The 17,043-nt window shown below is 37.9% G+C and overlaps 2 protein-coding genes across 7 annotated transcripts; both read right to left on the bottom strand.

Moving 5' to 3' along the window:
• Window positions 1-1,577: 1,577 nt before the first annotated feature.
• LOC113724782 (uncharacterized) lies at window positions 1,578-11,546 on the bottom strand. Its single transcript, XM_072073127.1, has 18 exons — window positions 10,820-11,546; window positions 9,902-9,960; window positions 9,687-9,818; window positions 9,265-9,388; window positions 9,121-9,194; window positions 8,411-8,505; window positions 7,997-8,129; window positions 7,709-7,882; window positions 7,080-7,270; window positions 6,879-6,945; window positions 6,441-6,574; window positions 6,150-6,216; window positions 5,972-6,034; window positions 5,615-5,859; window positions 5,410-5,539; window positions 3,983-4,075; window positions 3,089-3,292; window positions 1,578-2,285 (listed from the first exon to the last, which is right to left on the bottom strand). Exons 1-18 carry the CDS (start codon window positions 11,190-11,192, stop codon window positions 1,992-1,994), a joined length of 2,652 nt encoding a protein of 883 aa, XP_071929228.1. The 5' UTR covers window positions 11,193-11,546; the 3' UTR covers window positions 1,578-1,991.
• A 133-nt stretch (window positions 11,547-11,679) lies between these two features.
• On the bottom strand, window positions 11,680-16,876 carry LOC113724783 (uncharacterized). Of its 6 annotated transcripts, none has more exons than XM_072073125.1 (8): window positions 16,577-16,876; window positions 16,253-16,464; window positions 14,373-14,463; window positions 13,321-13,436; window positions 13,059-13,118; window positions 12,912-12,977; window positions 12,306-12,505; window positions 11,680-12,203 (listed from the first exon to the last, which is right to left on the bottom strand). In XM_072073125.1, the coding sequence occupies exons 2-7, from the start codon at window positions 16,307-16,309 to the stop codon at window positions 12,314-12,316; spliced, it is 582 nt and encodes a 193-aa protein (XP_071929226.1). In that variant the 5' UTR covers window positions 16,310-16,464; window positions 16,577-16,876; the 3' UTR covers window positions 11,680-12,203; window positions 12,306-12,313. The 6 variants fall into 6 exon arrangements, with proteins under 6 accessions (XP_071929226.1, XP_027103464.1, XP_071929227.1 ...); XM_027247663.2 differs by having other exon boundaries at window positions 16,611-16,876; XM_072073126.1 differs by having other exon boundaries at window positions 16,253-16,397; window positions 16,611-16,876.
• Window positions 16,877-17,043: the final 167 nt, after the last annotated feature.

The following is a 17,043-nucleotide window of genomic DNA, read 5'->3' as shown; positions in this document are numbered from 1 at the left end:
TAACCAAGCACATGCAAGATTGAGAAATGTAATTGAACGTGCTTTTGGAATATTAAAAACTCGTTTTCCCATTTTCAAAACGATGAAACCATACCCTTTTCCCACACAAAGAAATATTGTCATTGTATGCATTGCTCTTCACAATCATTGTCATTTTCATACCTAACAATTTTAAATTAATTAAATCATAGGTTCTATTTCCTTTTTGGATTAAAAGATAGAAGGGCAAAATTGTACAATTTAGCTTCTTAAACATTAAGTTATGAATATTTATCAAACAGTATAAATAGATTCAGCATTAAGATTCAGACATTCATATATTTCTTTTCAGTGCTTAAAATTCAGCAAATTAATTATTTCAGTATTCAGAATTCAGAGTTCAGAATTCAGAATTCAGATTCAGTGTTATCAAACGGAGCCTTACTTTAACTACTTTATCTTATCTACCAAATCTATCATTGTTTGTTAATTACATTCAAAATCTTTATCTAATTAAACAATCTGACATTCTCTGTCAATGGCTTTCTACTTCTATTTTCTCTCTATTTAATGATTTTTTTACAATTTTTCCATGTTCCTCACATCTGTCTACTCCTTATCTTTTTCCATCTTTCTATTCTTTCATAATTTTGTCATTTTTCCTCCCAATTTTTTTTTATTACTACCGTACTCACCGATCTCAAATTCATTATTTACAATTGATTATTTGTTGTTTTGCGTCAACATTTTTCCATTGAAGTAATTAAATTTCTATATAATTTGGTGTGAATTTAAAACTTGTTTATTGCAGCTTCCTTTTGCTTATATTTGACTTTTCTTATCAAACTTTGATTTAAAAATATATTTGCACCGATATTTGGACTTTCCATAATATATTTCTTCTTTTATAGTACTTTGATTTAAATATAAATATTGTCATTTTCATACCTAACAATTTTAACCTAATTAAATCATAGGTTCTATTTTCTTTTTGGATTAAAAGATAGAAAGACAAAATTGTACAATTTAGCTTATTAAGCATTAAGTTATAAATGTTTATCAAACAGTATAAATATGTTTAGCATTAAGATTCAGATATTTATATATCTCTTTTCAGTGCTTAATATTCAGCAAATTAATTGTTTCAGAATTCAGAATTCAGAGTTTAGAATTCAGATTCAGTTTTATCAAACAGAGCCTTAGTGGAAAAAAGATGAGTTAACAAATAATAGAACACTCAAAAACTAACCAAAATAAATTATAAAATATATATACATGACAAAGAGTTAGGACATCCATTTAGCATTACATAAGAGTTAAGAGTATCCAATTCAGCAAGTTCCTATACGTAACTGTACATCATTTCATTGTATATACATACATATGATATATATATATATATTATCTTCCCTTTTAATGGGCCCAATACAAAATTTGAACTTGATCGAGTTAAGAATATCAAGTGAACTTTAAAAAAAAGCAGGACCGTAATCCACTTTATAATTGGTTGTATTGTTTTAGTCTGGATCCTGTGACTGAATCTCACACATGAGCGGATTGAAGATTTTAGGATGTTAAAAAAGTGTCACAACTTGAAGTTCAGGTGCAAAATGAGCATTTGCATCAAGTTAAAGGGTTCAAAGTGGAGTTTACTCCAAAATTTAAGTTGGGAAATGAGCCAATAACAACAACATATTACAAGAAGAAATGCTAACTTACTACTAACCCCTTGTATGAAGTAACAAATGTACAGATACTGTACAACAAATGAACAATAAAAGCCCAAATTATGAACAGGGAAGCCAGTTCCTTCTGCTAACCTCTTGTAAACAGCCTCCTGCAACAGAAGAATGGGGCTACCGAGATTCGTATATCGTATCCAAAGACTGCCTGCTTTATTCCCTTCCCACACACACACAACCAACACCCCCCCCCCCCCCAAAAAAAAAAAAAAACCCAAAAAAAAGAACACTTGTTAAGCTGACTTAATCCCTAATCGACTACAGTACTATTTACATTCTGACCTCAACTACATCACCATCCTTTAGCTCTGTACTGGGAACGACAAGCTGACCATTTACTGAGACCAGCTTTCCCTCAAGTCCAACTCTTCTAGCTGCGTCAGCAGCCGTGCTACCACTGCTCAACCTCATTATCTCACCATGAGGCCAACAGATAATCACTACCTCAGCCAAAGGAGCAGATTCGGTATGTCCAGACGATCTTGAATCACGGTCTATTTTTTGAAGGCCTGCTTCAGATCGCAACTGCTCCTCCCACTGAAGCATTGTCCTCAGTAAAAGCACCTGTCAAGTTAAAATGACAATTAAGTGAACTACACAACCAACAAAACTGCAGTAACTAATTCAAATAAGCGCCAATAAAAGCACTAAGTCTGTCTTTCCGATGATTTAATTCTATCTTTCAACTTGCAAAAGCATAGAGAAGGTAGTGAAGAGATTAGAAAAAGGGCACTGCTGATGCTGGAAAGGAGATGCAGACAAACTCCAATTCGTACGAGCATAAATCCAGTGTCACGCATCCATAGCAATGGTTATTATCTTCTGAGACAAATTTTTTTCTCATCTCTCACTGTTGTTTTCCGTGGTTCACCCAGAACAGACAATTTTTGTTGTCCGAAGAACTAATTTTTTTCTGAACCTACCCAAGGACTACCTGAAAACGGCAGTTTACTGACTAACTTGATAAAATACAGTTTTGAGTTCACAAATGAACTTTTAGTCCTAAACATAGCAACAGTAAAGAGCAACTAGCGTCTAGAAGCAGATGCTATAACCCAATTCATTTCTCTCCTTTTCTCGTTTACCAGAGATTGGGCTTGGGAGGCTAATCACAATGGAAATTTCATAAAGTCGATAGGCCAACAAATGTACATCACCATTGGCTATATCATGCAGGTACATGCAGAATAGAATCATAAACATTCATGGGGCCTGTTATTTAAGCTAAGTCACTTGGAAGCCAACAAAGAGTCAACTGCAGACATGAGTACAGAAAATGCTCCACATAGAACGACAATAGTTTGCTACAATACCAAATGAAAAAATGAAGCAAATAAGCAGCAAGATGAACATTGGCAATAGCTCACCTTGTTGTTGATTCCAGTATCCATCAGCGATGAATTCACAGAATTAAACCCCCGTCTATCTGGGCTGCTTGAATGAGGCACAATAGACGTAAGAGATTTGCCCTCAAAAACAGCAGATACAACAGCCCAGTATTCACTTTCCTCTTGTTCTGTCAACTCAATTATTTGGATGAAGGTCGGCAACAGGCGATGAAACTGGTCTTGCTGCATAGCAGTCAGAAACACCTAATTAAAACAAGTTAACCAATAGTTGTATCCGTGAGTAAACAAGGAAACCAAGGCCATGCTCACGCAATTATCATACTAATGAAATTTGCCAGTCAGGACTGCTGAGGAAAGTAGGAAGCAAACACTGAGCTAACAACTGAATCATTTTCTTCTATGCTCAAATGATATGCACATGATCTGCTAGGCATCCGGTCAAAACTCAATAACCTGTACCACTCCAAGCAGATCACTGATGCATAGATTTGACATCAAGATCTTTTCTCTCATTCAGATAGCCTAAAGGTTTTAGTCTCCTGAGGAGAAACTACATTCCGGAAGTTTTTCTGAACAAAATCAAAGGTTAGAATAGAAACATTTTTCATATTGCTAGAAATTTTGGGGATAGAACTACTGTAGAATAGTATTCATCCTTCTACATCCTGACACTTGAACAAGGAAACAAGAGGAAGAACACAGATATGGTTTCTTGAATGTCTAACCACGTGGATTGGTTTTTGAAAATCTCAGACTTTAAACCACAGAAGCTCCATCATTGGCAAGATGGCAGATCTATAAACATTTACAGTCAATTTCTCAAGGCATTATGGAAATACATACCCGATAATGGTTTCCTATGTGGAGAGAAAACCACCTTTGAACTGGAAAAGATAAAGCTAGTTGTCATACCTTATGGTACATACCATCTCGACAAAGAGTGTACTTTTCGAGACAAGTGCACCAATCCCCATGTCCTGGTTCACACCACCACTCATCAGACACCTGAAAATCAGTTTAACAGTCAATATTCATCAAGGATATAAAGGCATTCATCACCAAAACAAAACCAACAAAATTACACACTTTGTAGTTCATAGAACCATTAACGCTGCAGCATCTTTCCAGTAATGGATTCAAGGAATAGCAATTCAACAACAAGTGAAGAAACCTGGTTGTTCGTCATTTTTAAGCAAGGATCTGCCTTAGAAAGGGATTCATCCACAGGTAAAGCGAAGTAAATGTTTACTTTAGCAGCACTTTTGTTGAATTGAAGTTCGTTAACAGGACAGTTAATATGGCTCATAAATTGGACAGAACATCTATTCCAACTCAAACGAAAGAAGGGTCAAAATTTCAAAGGGACCGAATAAAAATGGACAAACCACACACTCTTCAGTCAAATAAACATTTTTCTTTTAACTGCATAAGCTTTTAAGACTAAAATTGACATGCCTCCAAACCATTCTCCAATGTAAGACACCAGCTGGGCCTTGATAGTTCAGAAGTGAATGAAAAATAAAATTCACTTGCCAAACTGAAGAAAGCAACTATATTTAGTAGGCTTTAAGAAAATTGTGTGGTATGTTATTCCCAGACTTTTTCTGGGAAGGTATAATTCAACTCACATGCATTTTATACTTGTGCATACCACTATGATAGGAATCTCAACTCAAGGTTGCACTGTTGCAGCTGAGATCAGAGATACAATATTCTTGGTAGCAATGGTCAACCAAACAGTACCAATTAGGAGAATCAATTTAAAAGCCTGGGGAGTGATATAAGATAAAACCATAGGGCATCTGCTTAAACCAATCAACAAGGTTGATGATTATCTGATGGATCAGAAAATTTAAGATTGACCAAGGCATTGGGAAGTAAATTTAACGCACTCAACAACTAGACATTTTTAGTAGCTTGACTTTCATGTTACCAATATTTACATTTCATACCTAATGACTTAACATCAATTGCTAGAAATTGACAACTTGTCCAACCAGGACCTCACGTTGGGGTTCAGTCCGGGATTATAAAAACTAACTCATTCTGACATCAACTGTCTGAAATACTAGAAAATAAGAAAGAAGTGAAAGAGGTGACATGAGCACAATGAAAAGAGAGGGGGCAGAAATTAAAGCAAGGATAGTGCAGAGAAGGAACGCGGAGTTTAAATTGTCTTCATCATGTAAAAGGATAGGTATCAGCACATTGTTAAGTGAGACTTCTAGACATGATGTCTAAAAGAAACTGAAGTTGCTGCACAGCATATGATTGCTTTTAATGTATTAATTCTATACCGAATCTAAAGTGAACTCCTATGCACTTTTGAAAGCTCTAACCTTTTTGTATAATCTTGCATAAGCCTCCCACCGTTTTATTTGGTAAGAAGATCTTCGGGCAGCTACTGCTTCAGAAGCTGCTAGGCCAAAGCTCACAGCAACAAGCAATTCTTTTCCATCTTCATCTACTCTGGAATGCAAATTTTATGCACTGCTAGAAATGTTAAAAATTCAAAGCAGAAATACAATTAAAGGGATGTACTACCTGACAATAACTGCAGCTAGTAAGTGACCTGCTTCTACTCTTAGAACTGGGTGTCCAGCTTTTAGAATGCTGTACTTCCTGAATACATCATAGTCAACAGAACTTTGATCTTCCATTTCTTTAGAGCAGTATGGGGATTCTGTTATTTCAGGATCATGTATAATGCTCTCAGAAGGCAACTTAGTTTCAGTTTCTTTGTAAAGCCAATGCGCAGCAAGTCCATGCTCAGCATACTCATGCATGCTCTAAATTAAAGATGAATGTCATATTTAGCAAACCAAAACCCTGGGGTGATAATTACAAAAAAACTTTGAGGCAGTAGCTTCTTTTTCACCAAGAACCAGATGAGAACCATACTTGTGTTCTAATTTGAACTTCCAGAGGTGAATTGTCCGGACCCTGAACTGCAGTGTGCAGAGACTGAAATGAGGAGATAAATTTGGATTAGGACCGGTCAGGAAAAGGACAGCGATAGTGCATTTAATCATGTACCAATTCCCGCATGATGATATAAAATACTCAAAGGGTGGTAAACCTGGTAGCCACTTGGTTTTGGATTCACAATGTAGTCATCAAACTCACCATCAATGGGGGTCCAAAGTCTGCATATAGAAAAAAGTTCAGATTTAGCCTCCAGACATAGCAAGCAAGGTAGAACAAGAACACTGACTTGAGGAAAATTATGATATAGTCTTTAGCAACCACTAATACTTCCTCTCTCTCTCTCTCCCCCCCTCCCCCCCCCCCCCCCCCCCCCCCGATCATAAACCTACCTATCACATGCATGGCATGTGTAACAATATCAAAGTGTACGACATTCATTCACCTGTGCACAATGTTGAGAAGATTGTAACAACACTGAACTGCCTGCCCATGCAAAGTCCCATTCTTATCTCCAATAATTACTCTGAGTGCACGAGCATCATAAACTTCACTTATACCAACATCTTTTCTTTTCATCTGTCCAGGAAAAGTAAAAAATGAAAATTTTTAAAAAATAAGTACTAAATGTTGTTTCATAACATGTTTACAAAAGAGAAATCATCACCTAAAAGCACTAATACACAATGCCGCACAGAGCAAAAGGTCAGAAACTTCATCATAGAGTAAATCCTTGACATGTGAGGATGTTAATAACAAACCAGTGACATCTTTGCCCAGGCAGTATGAATATTACATGCTCAGATATTTGAACAAGTCCTTGGATTTAATTTTAAACATTCATTATTTCACATCTTAGTCAACCCAAGAAGTACATATATACCTTGCTATAAATGCTATACAGGCTCTTTAGGCGACTAGACAAAGTTACTTCCATTCCTGGAACATAACTGCAAGAAACGGAGTAAATAAAGTCACAGCATCAATCATAACATACTTCTTGAAAAAGTATCATGATATTTCCAGATAAAATTAAGCCAAATGAAAACTCCTTTAATTTAATCAATTGATGAGAACAACGTACGAGGTTGATATAAATAATTCCCGCTCAAGTGCTTCCTCACACACAACCAGAGATGCTAAAGCAATTCCCGCATCCCTGATAACCTTTGGATTAATTTGTGACTCTGATGGTTTTCTAAGATTTTCAATAAAGTCAATACGCCTTTTTCGGTCCAGTAAAAGGTCAAATGGAAGCACTGCCTGCAGAAGAACCTGCATAATCAATGTTGCACAAATTAAGTAATCCATGAAATGACCATAGCAAATTCAAAGTTGAATAATGGGATTGCTAGGAATGTGAGCGCTGGGTTTTAAATTGGGCCGGAGGAGGGGAAGAAAGAAGACAAAATCAGGAAGGGTGGTAGCCTGTAGACTAAGGAAAGTTGGCATTCAAGTTCTGACAAATGGCAGCCTAAAATTGATAACTCTGTTTCAAATTAAGTATGAAAAAACTTCAGTTACTAGCTTGCAGTTTAAACATTACAAGTTTGAAACTATGAAACCTTGAACTTTAAACAGTACAAGTTTAAGGGGTGACAATAATTTCATAGGGTAACAATTCAGGATAAAATGAGAAACTAGCTACAAATAGCTTACGACGTCTTCCAAAGTAATCTGAGTAAAACTTTATGTACAAAGAAATATAGTTACCTTCATGTTTACTTCATCCTGATCAATTTCTGTAGATTGTTCATATTCAGAAATCGAGTTCTTCCCAAATTGTTTTCCAAAAGAGCTGGATTTTGTAGATAGTCTTCTCAGATTCCTCTTACCGGGGCTCCACATGGAGGCAAGGTCAGCCCGCATTCGACGGAATATATGAGGCTGAAAAGGGGAAGCGATTGGTAGTAACTTCTTATTAGTAACTGTATCAATTGTATGCTCTTCTGCACCAAGAATTAAACTGGCTCAAAAAGGGGTGAAAAATTATGAACTAACCTGAAGGACAGCAAAGCACAGATCTTCAAGCTCAGCTTTCGGTGCCCAGAGTCCTAGACGTGAAGCAAGTGAGCACCAAATTGCTAATGTTTCCTGGGCAACAGCTTGTGCTTTGGCTGAAGGAAGAGCATATCTGCATTCATTTCCCATTCACTAATATTTTGAGCCGTAGGGGAATATAGAACATCAGTGGTTGTTTTGTCAAATTTGCAACACCACAAGTGAGTTTCAGTTGTTAACTACTGAGAACTACAAAGAATGAAAAAATGGTAATAGTTTTGCAATCTAAAAACAAAAAAAAGAAATAAAGTAAAAAGAAGTTATTGAAGTTCACAAATTTGTGGAAAAAAAGATAGTATGCGTATGTCATATTAGTTTTAAACAAGAAAATATGAATAAATGTACATAGCATACATGGTTCTCATGTTATGAAGGCGATCAGCAAGCTTTATAAGCACCACGCGTGGATCATTGACCATACCCAGCAGCATCACTCGTATGTTATTTGCCTAAAACAAAGAACAAGAATGAAACACATATATAAATGGCATTGACATAGGTGCAGTCACTCAGAATATCTTCAGAGCTACTGAAGCTTCTGGCACTACGTCTACATTTTAAGGAACATCATTAAATACTTGATCTGTTCTTTCAAAAATTAATTGTCAAGAGCTAACCAAGTCAAAATATCACAAAGAGTTGGCCAAATATGAGAAAAAAAAAGATATTAAAATGACAATATCCAAGAGAAATCATTATAGTCCATAATTAGTTGTATTTAGCCCATATATAGGTCATATGAAATTATGCTTCAACAGTTGTTCATTCTCTTCAATAGCCACTCATATCTTTTGATACCACATATTGCAAGTTTTTGGACAAGGGAAGTAACTTAGTGGCTACGAGCATCCTACAGCTCTAAAATGCTCATATTATAGAATACTAGTCATGCCAGCATATTACAACATTACAAGCAGCAACTAAGTTTATGATCATCTAATTTCTTTAAACCATCTCGATTGCTTCAATAGATAAGGAAAAACATGAACTTGAATACTCCATCGGATTTCTACCCCCAGGAGTATGAAGAGCTAACTTTTAACTTGATGTCGAATAGCACATACCTCATTGTGGCTTAGAGTAGGCTGATTTAAATTTAGCCTTCGATGCCTCCGCAACAGCTGCAGAAAATATGCACCTTTAAGCCTTTGCAATAGCAGGTGTATGCAAAAATCCATGAAAACTGAAAAGCTATAAATGGTGCATGCGTTTTAGTACAAAAAAGATGCTAAAACGTCCAAATGCATCAAACTCTTTCTCTATGCTTTCCAAAGTCTCACCAGTATCGTCAACGACATCATGAAGGATGCCTGCAACAACTGTATCAACAGCCTGCCAAACAAAGAAGAAGAAGGGAAAAAAATAAGGCATGGTTGTTAGACAATGACTAACATAGAGTAGAAAGATACATCAAGAAATAAATGAATAAGCTAAATTTCACACACATAGATGCTATATAAATGGAGGGCCAAATTCCATTCCGGAATAAAAGGAAAAACAGGGATGAATGGATATGTGGCCATGAATGGGATTTTATGTTTTCTAGAGAATTAAGAGTGTGTCACAGTAGCAAAGTGACAAGGTTGTGCAAGATGCCAGAATAGTGAACAAGAAGAGGAGAGAGGAGTACCCTCTTTCCAGCTGATGGAATCAAGGCAGCCAAAATTTTTCCAGTGTGAATACAATGCGTGAGGTAAGGCTCTCCAGTCTTTCGTAGCTGGCCATCGTGTGATTTCCTTGCAAATGCAATTGCCTTTTGCACCTGCCTTCACACGTTTAAAATCTTAGTGGCATTGTCAAAGAAGATTACAACCACATTTACAGGTGCAGGCTGAGATGGTAAACCTTTGCGTCAGTGAATATGGGATACCCAGTGACATCTACACCATCCAGTATGAGAGATCCTGCAGCATCAAGGGTGTAAGTGGCAGCATATACCAAGTTGATCGTTGGGGGGTGTAGTAAAGTTAGTAGATTTTGCAGCTACACCAGGTTAAGAGGAGTTCGAGTCAAGCAATCTTTTGTTTGTGAGGATGAGTACGTAAGTACGTTAATAATCAGTTGAAAACCACCAAGAGTCAAAGCTAAAGTCTAAGAGTCTTCTTTTGCACCTGCCTTCACACGTTTAAAAGCTAAAGTCTATATACCTTTTTATCTTCCATACATCCCACCATAAAAAATGCTCCAATAATTATTTTAAATAATACTCTCCACTCCAAACAAACGTAGTTTGAAGACAGTAGTGTGTCTCTGGTGTGCGATCTCATTCCCTATGAAGCCTACATATACATGTATGTAGCTCCAAGGCGAAGGGTGTGTAGAGTCAATTTCGCTGTGGTTCCAGGTTAAAAAAAAAAAATACTACAAGGTTTTGGAATTGAGGCACACAATATCACAACGAAGCGAAAAAATTATGAGTGTTTTTGGGGATCAGCAGCCCTGGTTGCTCACTTTAACTATTTAAGTTGCATAAGGAACGCAGTGTGACGACGAAGACGTTGCAAAATGAAAACCGTAAAGTTTTCAGAGAGGCTGTGCTTTGCATAACAACCGTTACTACTAATAAAGTAGAATCCCCGGTTCAAAGTTGATTTGACAGACAAGAAAGCATGATAAGAAGTTAGTTAGGTAGCATATGGATGGGTAGTGACCTGTGACAGAGTGAGTAACAGTAAGAAAAATGGCAAAAGAGTATGGTTAGAAGAAGAAGAAGAAGAAGAAGACGGGAGAAGAAGAAGGAAGAGAGGGGAAAGGGTGACGGACCGGGGTGGTCATCGCGTTTGGGCCACAAAAAATCGACCTTGGTGGAGAGACAAGCGCCGGAAGCAATGGCGAGGGCGGTGACGGCGACGTGAGTGATGGCGGAGGAGACAGCGGCATGAGCAGAGGAAGATCCAGCGGCGGCGGCGGCGGCAACAATGGCGTGGGCGGAGGTGAAGACAGAGGCGAGGGGAAAATTGGGAAGAAGGTGATGAAAAAGACAGGTGAATTTGGGAAGACGGCGGAGCTTTGTGGAGGTGGTGGAACAGAAGAGAAGAGAGGTTGGATTTTTGGGGAAAAGGAAGGTGGTTTTGTGGAGGAACATGGTGGCGGTGGATGTCGTTCGGCAAGAAGAAGAAGGAAGCATAAAAATCATCCTTCTCTCTCTCTCTCTCCCGCCCTGCGAGCCAATCTAGTGCCGGATTCGACTAAACTAAACGAACGGACGAGCGAGCATTTGATGGCCAAAAAAAGAGAGAGAAAAAAGAGAGATTGTTATTGTTGGCGGGGGAGGGAAATAAATGAAGAAATAATGATGATGATATTTTGATGATTCCAGCACAGCATAGCATGCACGGAGTACCGGGTACAAAAGAAATGTGTGGTTGGAACGAACTGCTGCTGCTGGTTCTTTTGAGCTTTTACTAAAAAACCATAAAAAGTGTACTGCTTACTAATTGAACCCATCATCGACATTTCAATTCATTCGTTTAGAACCAAAAAAAAAAACAGAGGCCGCATGGATGGATGGATGTTTGATTTGGAAAGAAAGAGCAAAATCCATGGAAAGGTCACCGCAGTCCCTCCCTCGTTCATTCATCTTCTATGTCATGTCAATCACAACAGAAGCAAGCAGCAAGGCAAAGGCAATAACATGTTCTTCTATTCTATGAAAAGAAACGTTGCAATCTACTGTCATAAAACAAACTTGGTACACCTGTGTCCGTTGGAGATCAGATCAGATTATGCGATCGAGTAGCAGATCAATAAAGCAAAAACCCCTCTCATCAGATCATCCTCGTACCAACACGGACACCAACACAACTAACTTCTACTCACACACGCACTTTCCCCCCAAACTAACCACAATTACTTGTAATATAATACTACTACATTTACTTGTGCATCCAATCCCACCCCCCCCCCCCCTCTCTCTCTCTCTCTCTCTCACCCTTTCTCTCTTCCCCAACCCAAAAAAAAAAAAGAGCATTTTTTTATAGTATAGGGGACATCTGCAACATTTATTTCCCCAGAAGTGAGTGCACTCTACCAATCGCGTTCCAACCAATCAGCTTCAGAATCACAGCTCAGACAAAAATAAGAACATAGTTGCCTTCGCTAGTATAGACACCATCATCCCTTCAGCTTTATCCATCAATAATCTTCTCTGTTTGTCAAAAACAGCACGACAATATTATAATATCAGAACAAACTGGAAAATGAGCTGATTTCGTGACAAAACCAAGGCTCTAAGGTGATGATTTTGGACCTGAAGAATCAGAAGGATGATGTGCCCACTGAAGAAAATCCAGCAGCTTTATGTTCCTTCAGGGTGCTTGCTAACCAATCCAACCCCTCATACAGCCCATCCCCTCTAAGAGCACAAGTCCCCTGTATATGCCACTTTCTGTTCTCAAGATCATACAGCCCCAGCCCTTCACAAACCTCCATCGGCGACATTGCTCCTTTCTGGTTAAAGTAACAAACCACAAGAATTCCAACAAAAATCATTACCATTGTTGTTTATCCAATGAATTTACAGTCTCCAACAACTTTCGTAACTCCTAGCTTGTTGGTTTCTCCTAATAGGGATTAGAGGCATTAAGGAGTAGGCTAGCCACGCAGGGGAACAATACACTGAGAAACAAGAAAATGCTCCTGGTAATAACCTCCAAATGAAATGGTGCATCACATAACTAAAAAGCTCCAAGTCCAATTATTAAGCCTTCTTTTTTTTTTTAACAATCTCTTATCTAAACAGTGCATTGGACAGATAAGAACTTAGACTTCTTTATCTTATTAATATTTCCCGGGGGGGGGGGGGGGGGGGGGGGGGTTTGATAACCAATTAAATGCGGCTATTGCCACACCATACCATGTCCTGCTTGTTGGCAAAGACCAAGATGACAGCATTAAGCATAAACGGATCCCTAATAATGGCCTGAAAAATGAAGAGCTTAATCAGAAAATATTCCCCAGAAGCCTCCGCAAAATGAAGACATAAATTATCCAGAAATATAACCTGAAATTCTGCCTTTGCCTTTCCAATCCTCTCTCTATCCAAAGAGTCAACGACGTAGATCTACATAAAGAAATAGCTTAATCAAGATACCTGGATACATTTAAAAAGGAAACTCAAAACAGGAAAGGAGATAAGCAGCATGTAACATTAGCACTGGCTCTCTCTAGCTAAGACAACTGTCAGAGTTATCAAAGGCTCCACAGGTAATGCAGGGTAATGGTAATAAAGAGGGATAGAATGTTGGGACAAAGGAAATCGTTACCAGTCCATCCGTATTATTGAAATAATGCCTCCACAGTGGCCTTAATTTTTCTTGTCCACCTACATCCCACACCGTGAAAATTACATTCTTATACTGAACCTTTTCCACATTAAAACCTGCATCACATAAGAAATTCTCATGTTTTAGTTCCATTTTTATCTACAAATAGTGCTATAGAGACATGGACATAGCTGGGATCATTCTAAAGTGCCCAAACATATCTACATATTTAGCTGTCAAATCTGACAAATCAAGAAAAACAACCAACTGCTTTTGGAACACAGAAATGAAACACAGGACTCATGAACTCAAATTATAAGAATCCCCCCCCCTCTCTCTTTAAGGAAAGTCATAGTATATAAGAGAAAAACAACAAAGATACACAAAAGAAGAACAGGGAGATAATGTGAAAGAACCCGTAACGTGAGTACAAGAAAAATTACCAGCTCAATGAATTCACATGAGAAAACAAATTTTATTGCCCATGAACCCTTCAAAATTCACCTCTAGAAAGTGACAAACAAGAAAGCAATTTAGAATTTTATTACTTGTTAGATTCATTGCTGATAGTTCCATTTGTTGACTGACAAAGCTCAGAGTACTGCAGATGAGACAATCCAATTACATGCAGAGTACTACAGATGGCTTGCAAGTGTTTAAAATCAAGTAAAAACAAAATTCACTTTTTTAAAAAAACGATGTGCAGCAGTAAAACCATTAGTTAACATAAAAGCTTGCTCACCCTTTTGGGATCAATAATGTGGGCCCCGTGTAACAGCCCATATTCACTGGTAAGTAACCCCAAAAAAAAAAAAAAAAAAAATCTTTCCAGACTTTAAGACTATGTTCAAACTTAACAAATTAAGAACCAAGAAAACACACATTCACAGAACAGTAACAGCATGTATGGACACCTAATGTGAGACAGCCCAATCCATCAGATGCTACCATTAATTAATTCTGGTTTACTCTAAACTTCACCACGCCTCCAATATAAATTGCAGATGACCCAATAAAATCTAGGGTGCTTTAAGAAAAATAACATAACCTACCGATAGTAGGAACTGTAGACAAAACTTCTCCTATATGAAGTTTGTAGAGTATAGTTGTTTTGCCAGCTGCGTCCAGCCCAAGCATCACAACCTGAGGCACATGAAATACAAATAAGAAGCATGAAGGAATAACAATAAAAAGTATCAAGGCATAAAGGCAGAACCATCTGAAATATCCAGAAGAAAGGGCAGCAAAGCAAGGGATACTAATAAGTAAAGAAGATCCACTACAAGAAGACAAAGAAGGTGCATTTCATATACATATACATATACATATCCCACCACCATGGTAATAGGTACATGAGAAAACTGTAGATGAGAAAGTATGATGTCCAAAGGGACATCAAGCAGCACTGAGAAGCACATAGATGGGTCAAACCAGAGAAGAAACTTTCAAGAGATATTAGTCTAACCTAGATGAAAAGGTCAACCACTTCCCTATAAACGCAGGATATTTGATGTTAATAAGTGTTAACAAATGACGCCCAAAGATTATGGGTAATTCTAAGATGCTTTGCCCAGATCCCATCTATGGACATGCTTTAACATTTTAGAAAGTAGTAGCAGCATAGATAATTAGTTTCAATTGAAAGAATAAAGGCCTGATTCTGTGCTGCCCACGTTCCTTTTTTTTTTTTTTTTTGGTGTGTGTAAGCCTATTTCACCTTTTTACCTGTGATGAGTTAGTTAGAAAGCAAATGTTCCTTGTCAGGGTTAGTGGACATGAATCTAACAGCAACTGCAGATGGTGAGGACAGCCTCTACCCCAGGAACCAGCAGGTACATGAAGCAGAGACACACACACACACACACACACACACACGTGAATCAAGCCTGCACTATTCTCAAGCAGTCAAACTCATGTAGGGGGACAAAATTATGATTAATTTATTTGCATGGTCTAAATTATGCTATGGCAGTTGAAAAGCATTTATGTATAACCCAACAATAACCTATTCCGCTAGACAGGACTGAGCAATGAGAAAATTCACCCTCCCCACCTTTACACGGTTCTGAACAAAAATTACACGAAGAAAAAAGAAAAAAAAAATATGAGGAAGAGGAGGATAACTTTTTATCATAAGGGACGGCACATGCAATCCGGAATAAGCGTACTGTTCTGATATAAGCTTACAAGGGACCGAGTTATGTTGTTGACGACGATACGTAGTGATCAGAAGAAGACATTATCAGGTAAGTTTAACTTATGACTTGAACTGCTAAGACTTAAGTAGTAAACTGGAAACCTACATTCTACAACAGCATCAGCACATAGACTTGGGATGTACAGTTGAAGCCGTATAAAGAAGAAAAAAGAAATGCCACAATTTGGGACGAATTCAACACGTAAGGTCGAAGCTAATGTCTCAGATGCGCCTTCCTTTTTTTTTGTTGGGGGCCAGGGGCAGGGAGGGGCGTTCGTGTCAAGTCAATTGGGCGGGACGTAAAATAACAACAAAAAGAGAAAAGAAAATGGAAAACAACACGTTGAGCTACAGTATTTCTTGAAGCAATGGAAAACCCCTAAAAAAAATGAGTTAGGAGGAGGAGAGGAAGAAGAAGACAGTAAGAAAAAGAAAATAAATAAAAACCCAAAAAGAAGAAATTACTGAGGCTACTGCAACTCAGCAACAAGCATCATTAAAATAGAAGAGGTTACACATGAAATTAGCACGAAAATATGCACAGAGAGGGGGAGGGAGAGGGAGAGGGAGAGGGAGAGGGAGAGAGGTTTTTTTTTTTTTTTTGTCCTTCGTTTTGGTGGTGGTGGAGGGGGAAGAAGAAGAGAGAGAGAGAGAGAGAGAGAGAGAGTGGGAGGGGAGGGAGGGGTGGTGGGGACTGGGGAAGGGGGTGGTGGTGTGGTTGGGTCTAGGTCTTACCCTCATCTCAGAGTTGCCGAAGAAGGCATCGAAGAGCTTCCTGAAAGCTTGTCCCATTACTATTTCAGCTGCCGCTGCCTCCGCCTCCACCAGCCGCCGGTCCTCTCTTTCTGTTTTTGTTTTTGTTTTTTCGAAAAAAAAAAATCTGGAATTGAAGTAGAGACCAAAATTGATACAGTAGCGGTTATTCTAAGAAATCAGCTGATCACTATCTGAAGGAAGAAAAAAAAGGATGAATCATTATTAGAAAAGAAAAACCGGAAAGGAGGATCCAAGAGGACAACCCCCCAAACTCAATCACCACCAGAATTAGAATTAGAATACCCTGTCGGTCTGTGATCGGGGAATTCACACTTACTTTGAAGGAGTATAATAATAATACGCTCAATTACTTGTTGTAGTGGTCCGATCAGAGAGAGAGAGAGATTTCTGGACGAAAAGGTAGCGTTGGCTCTCACAAGACGAGACGAGTTTCTGATGAATCTGCTTCTTCACTAACAACTCTTCTTTTACTTTTTCTTTTTCTATTAATCTTCCTCTCTTAATTTTCCTTTTCCCGTGAGTCCTTGCTCCTGATTCAATACGACTCCTTTTAGTTTCTAATTCTACCCAAAAAAGAATTAAAAAATTTGTTTTTTAAGCTTATAGTAATTTATATATCTTTGCCCCATGATTCTATTTTCCGCTAGAAGCTTTTTTCTTTTAACATATCGGGTTAAAATTTTTAGCAATATCAATCCCATAATTCCAAATATAGAAACTCATGACTTTTGTATGATAGAAATTTAAAC

The sequence above is a fragment of the Coffea arabica genome, chromosome 2c (genome assembly GCF_036785885.1).
Source record: "Coffea arabica cultivar ET-39 chromosome 2c, Coffea Arabica ET-39 HiFi, whole genome shotgun sequence".
Lineage (NCBI taxonomy): Eukaryota > Viridiplantae > Streptophyta > Magnoliopsida > Gentianales > Rubiaceae > Coffea > Coffea arabica.
Note: the sequence above shows the minus strand (reverse complement) of the source record. Positions and strands in the feature narration are given on the sequence as shown.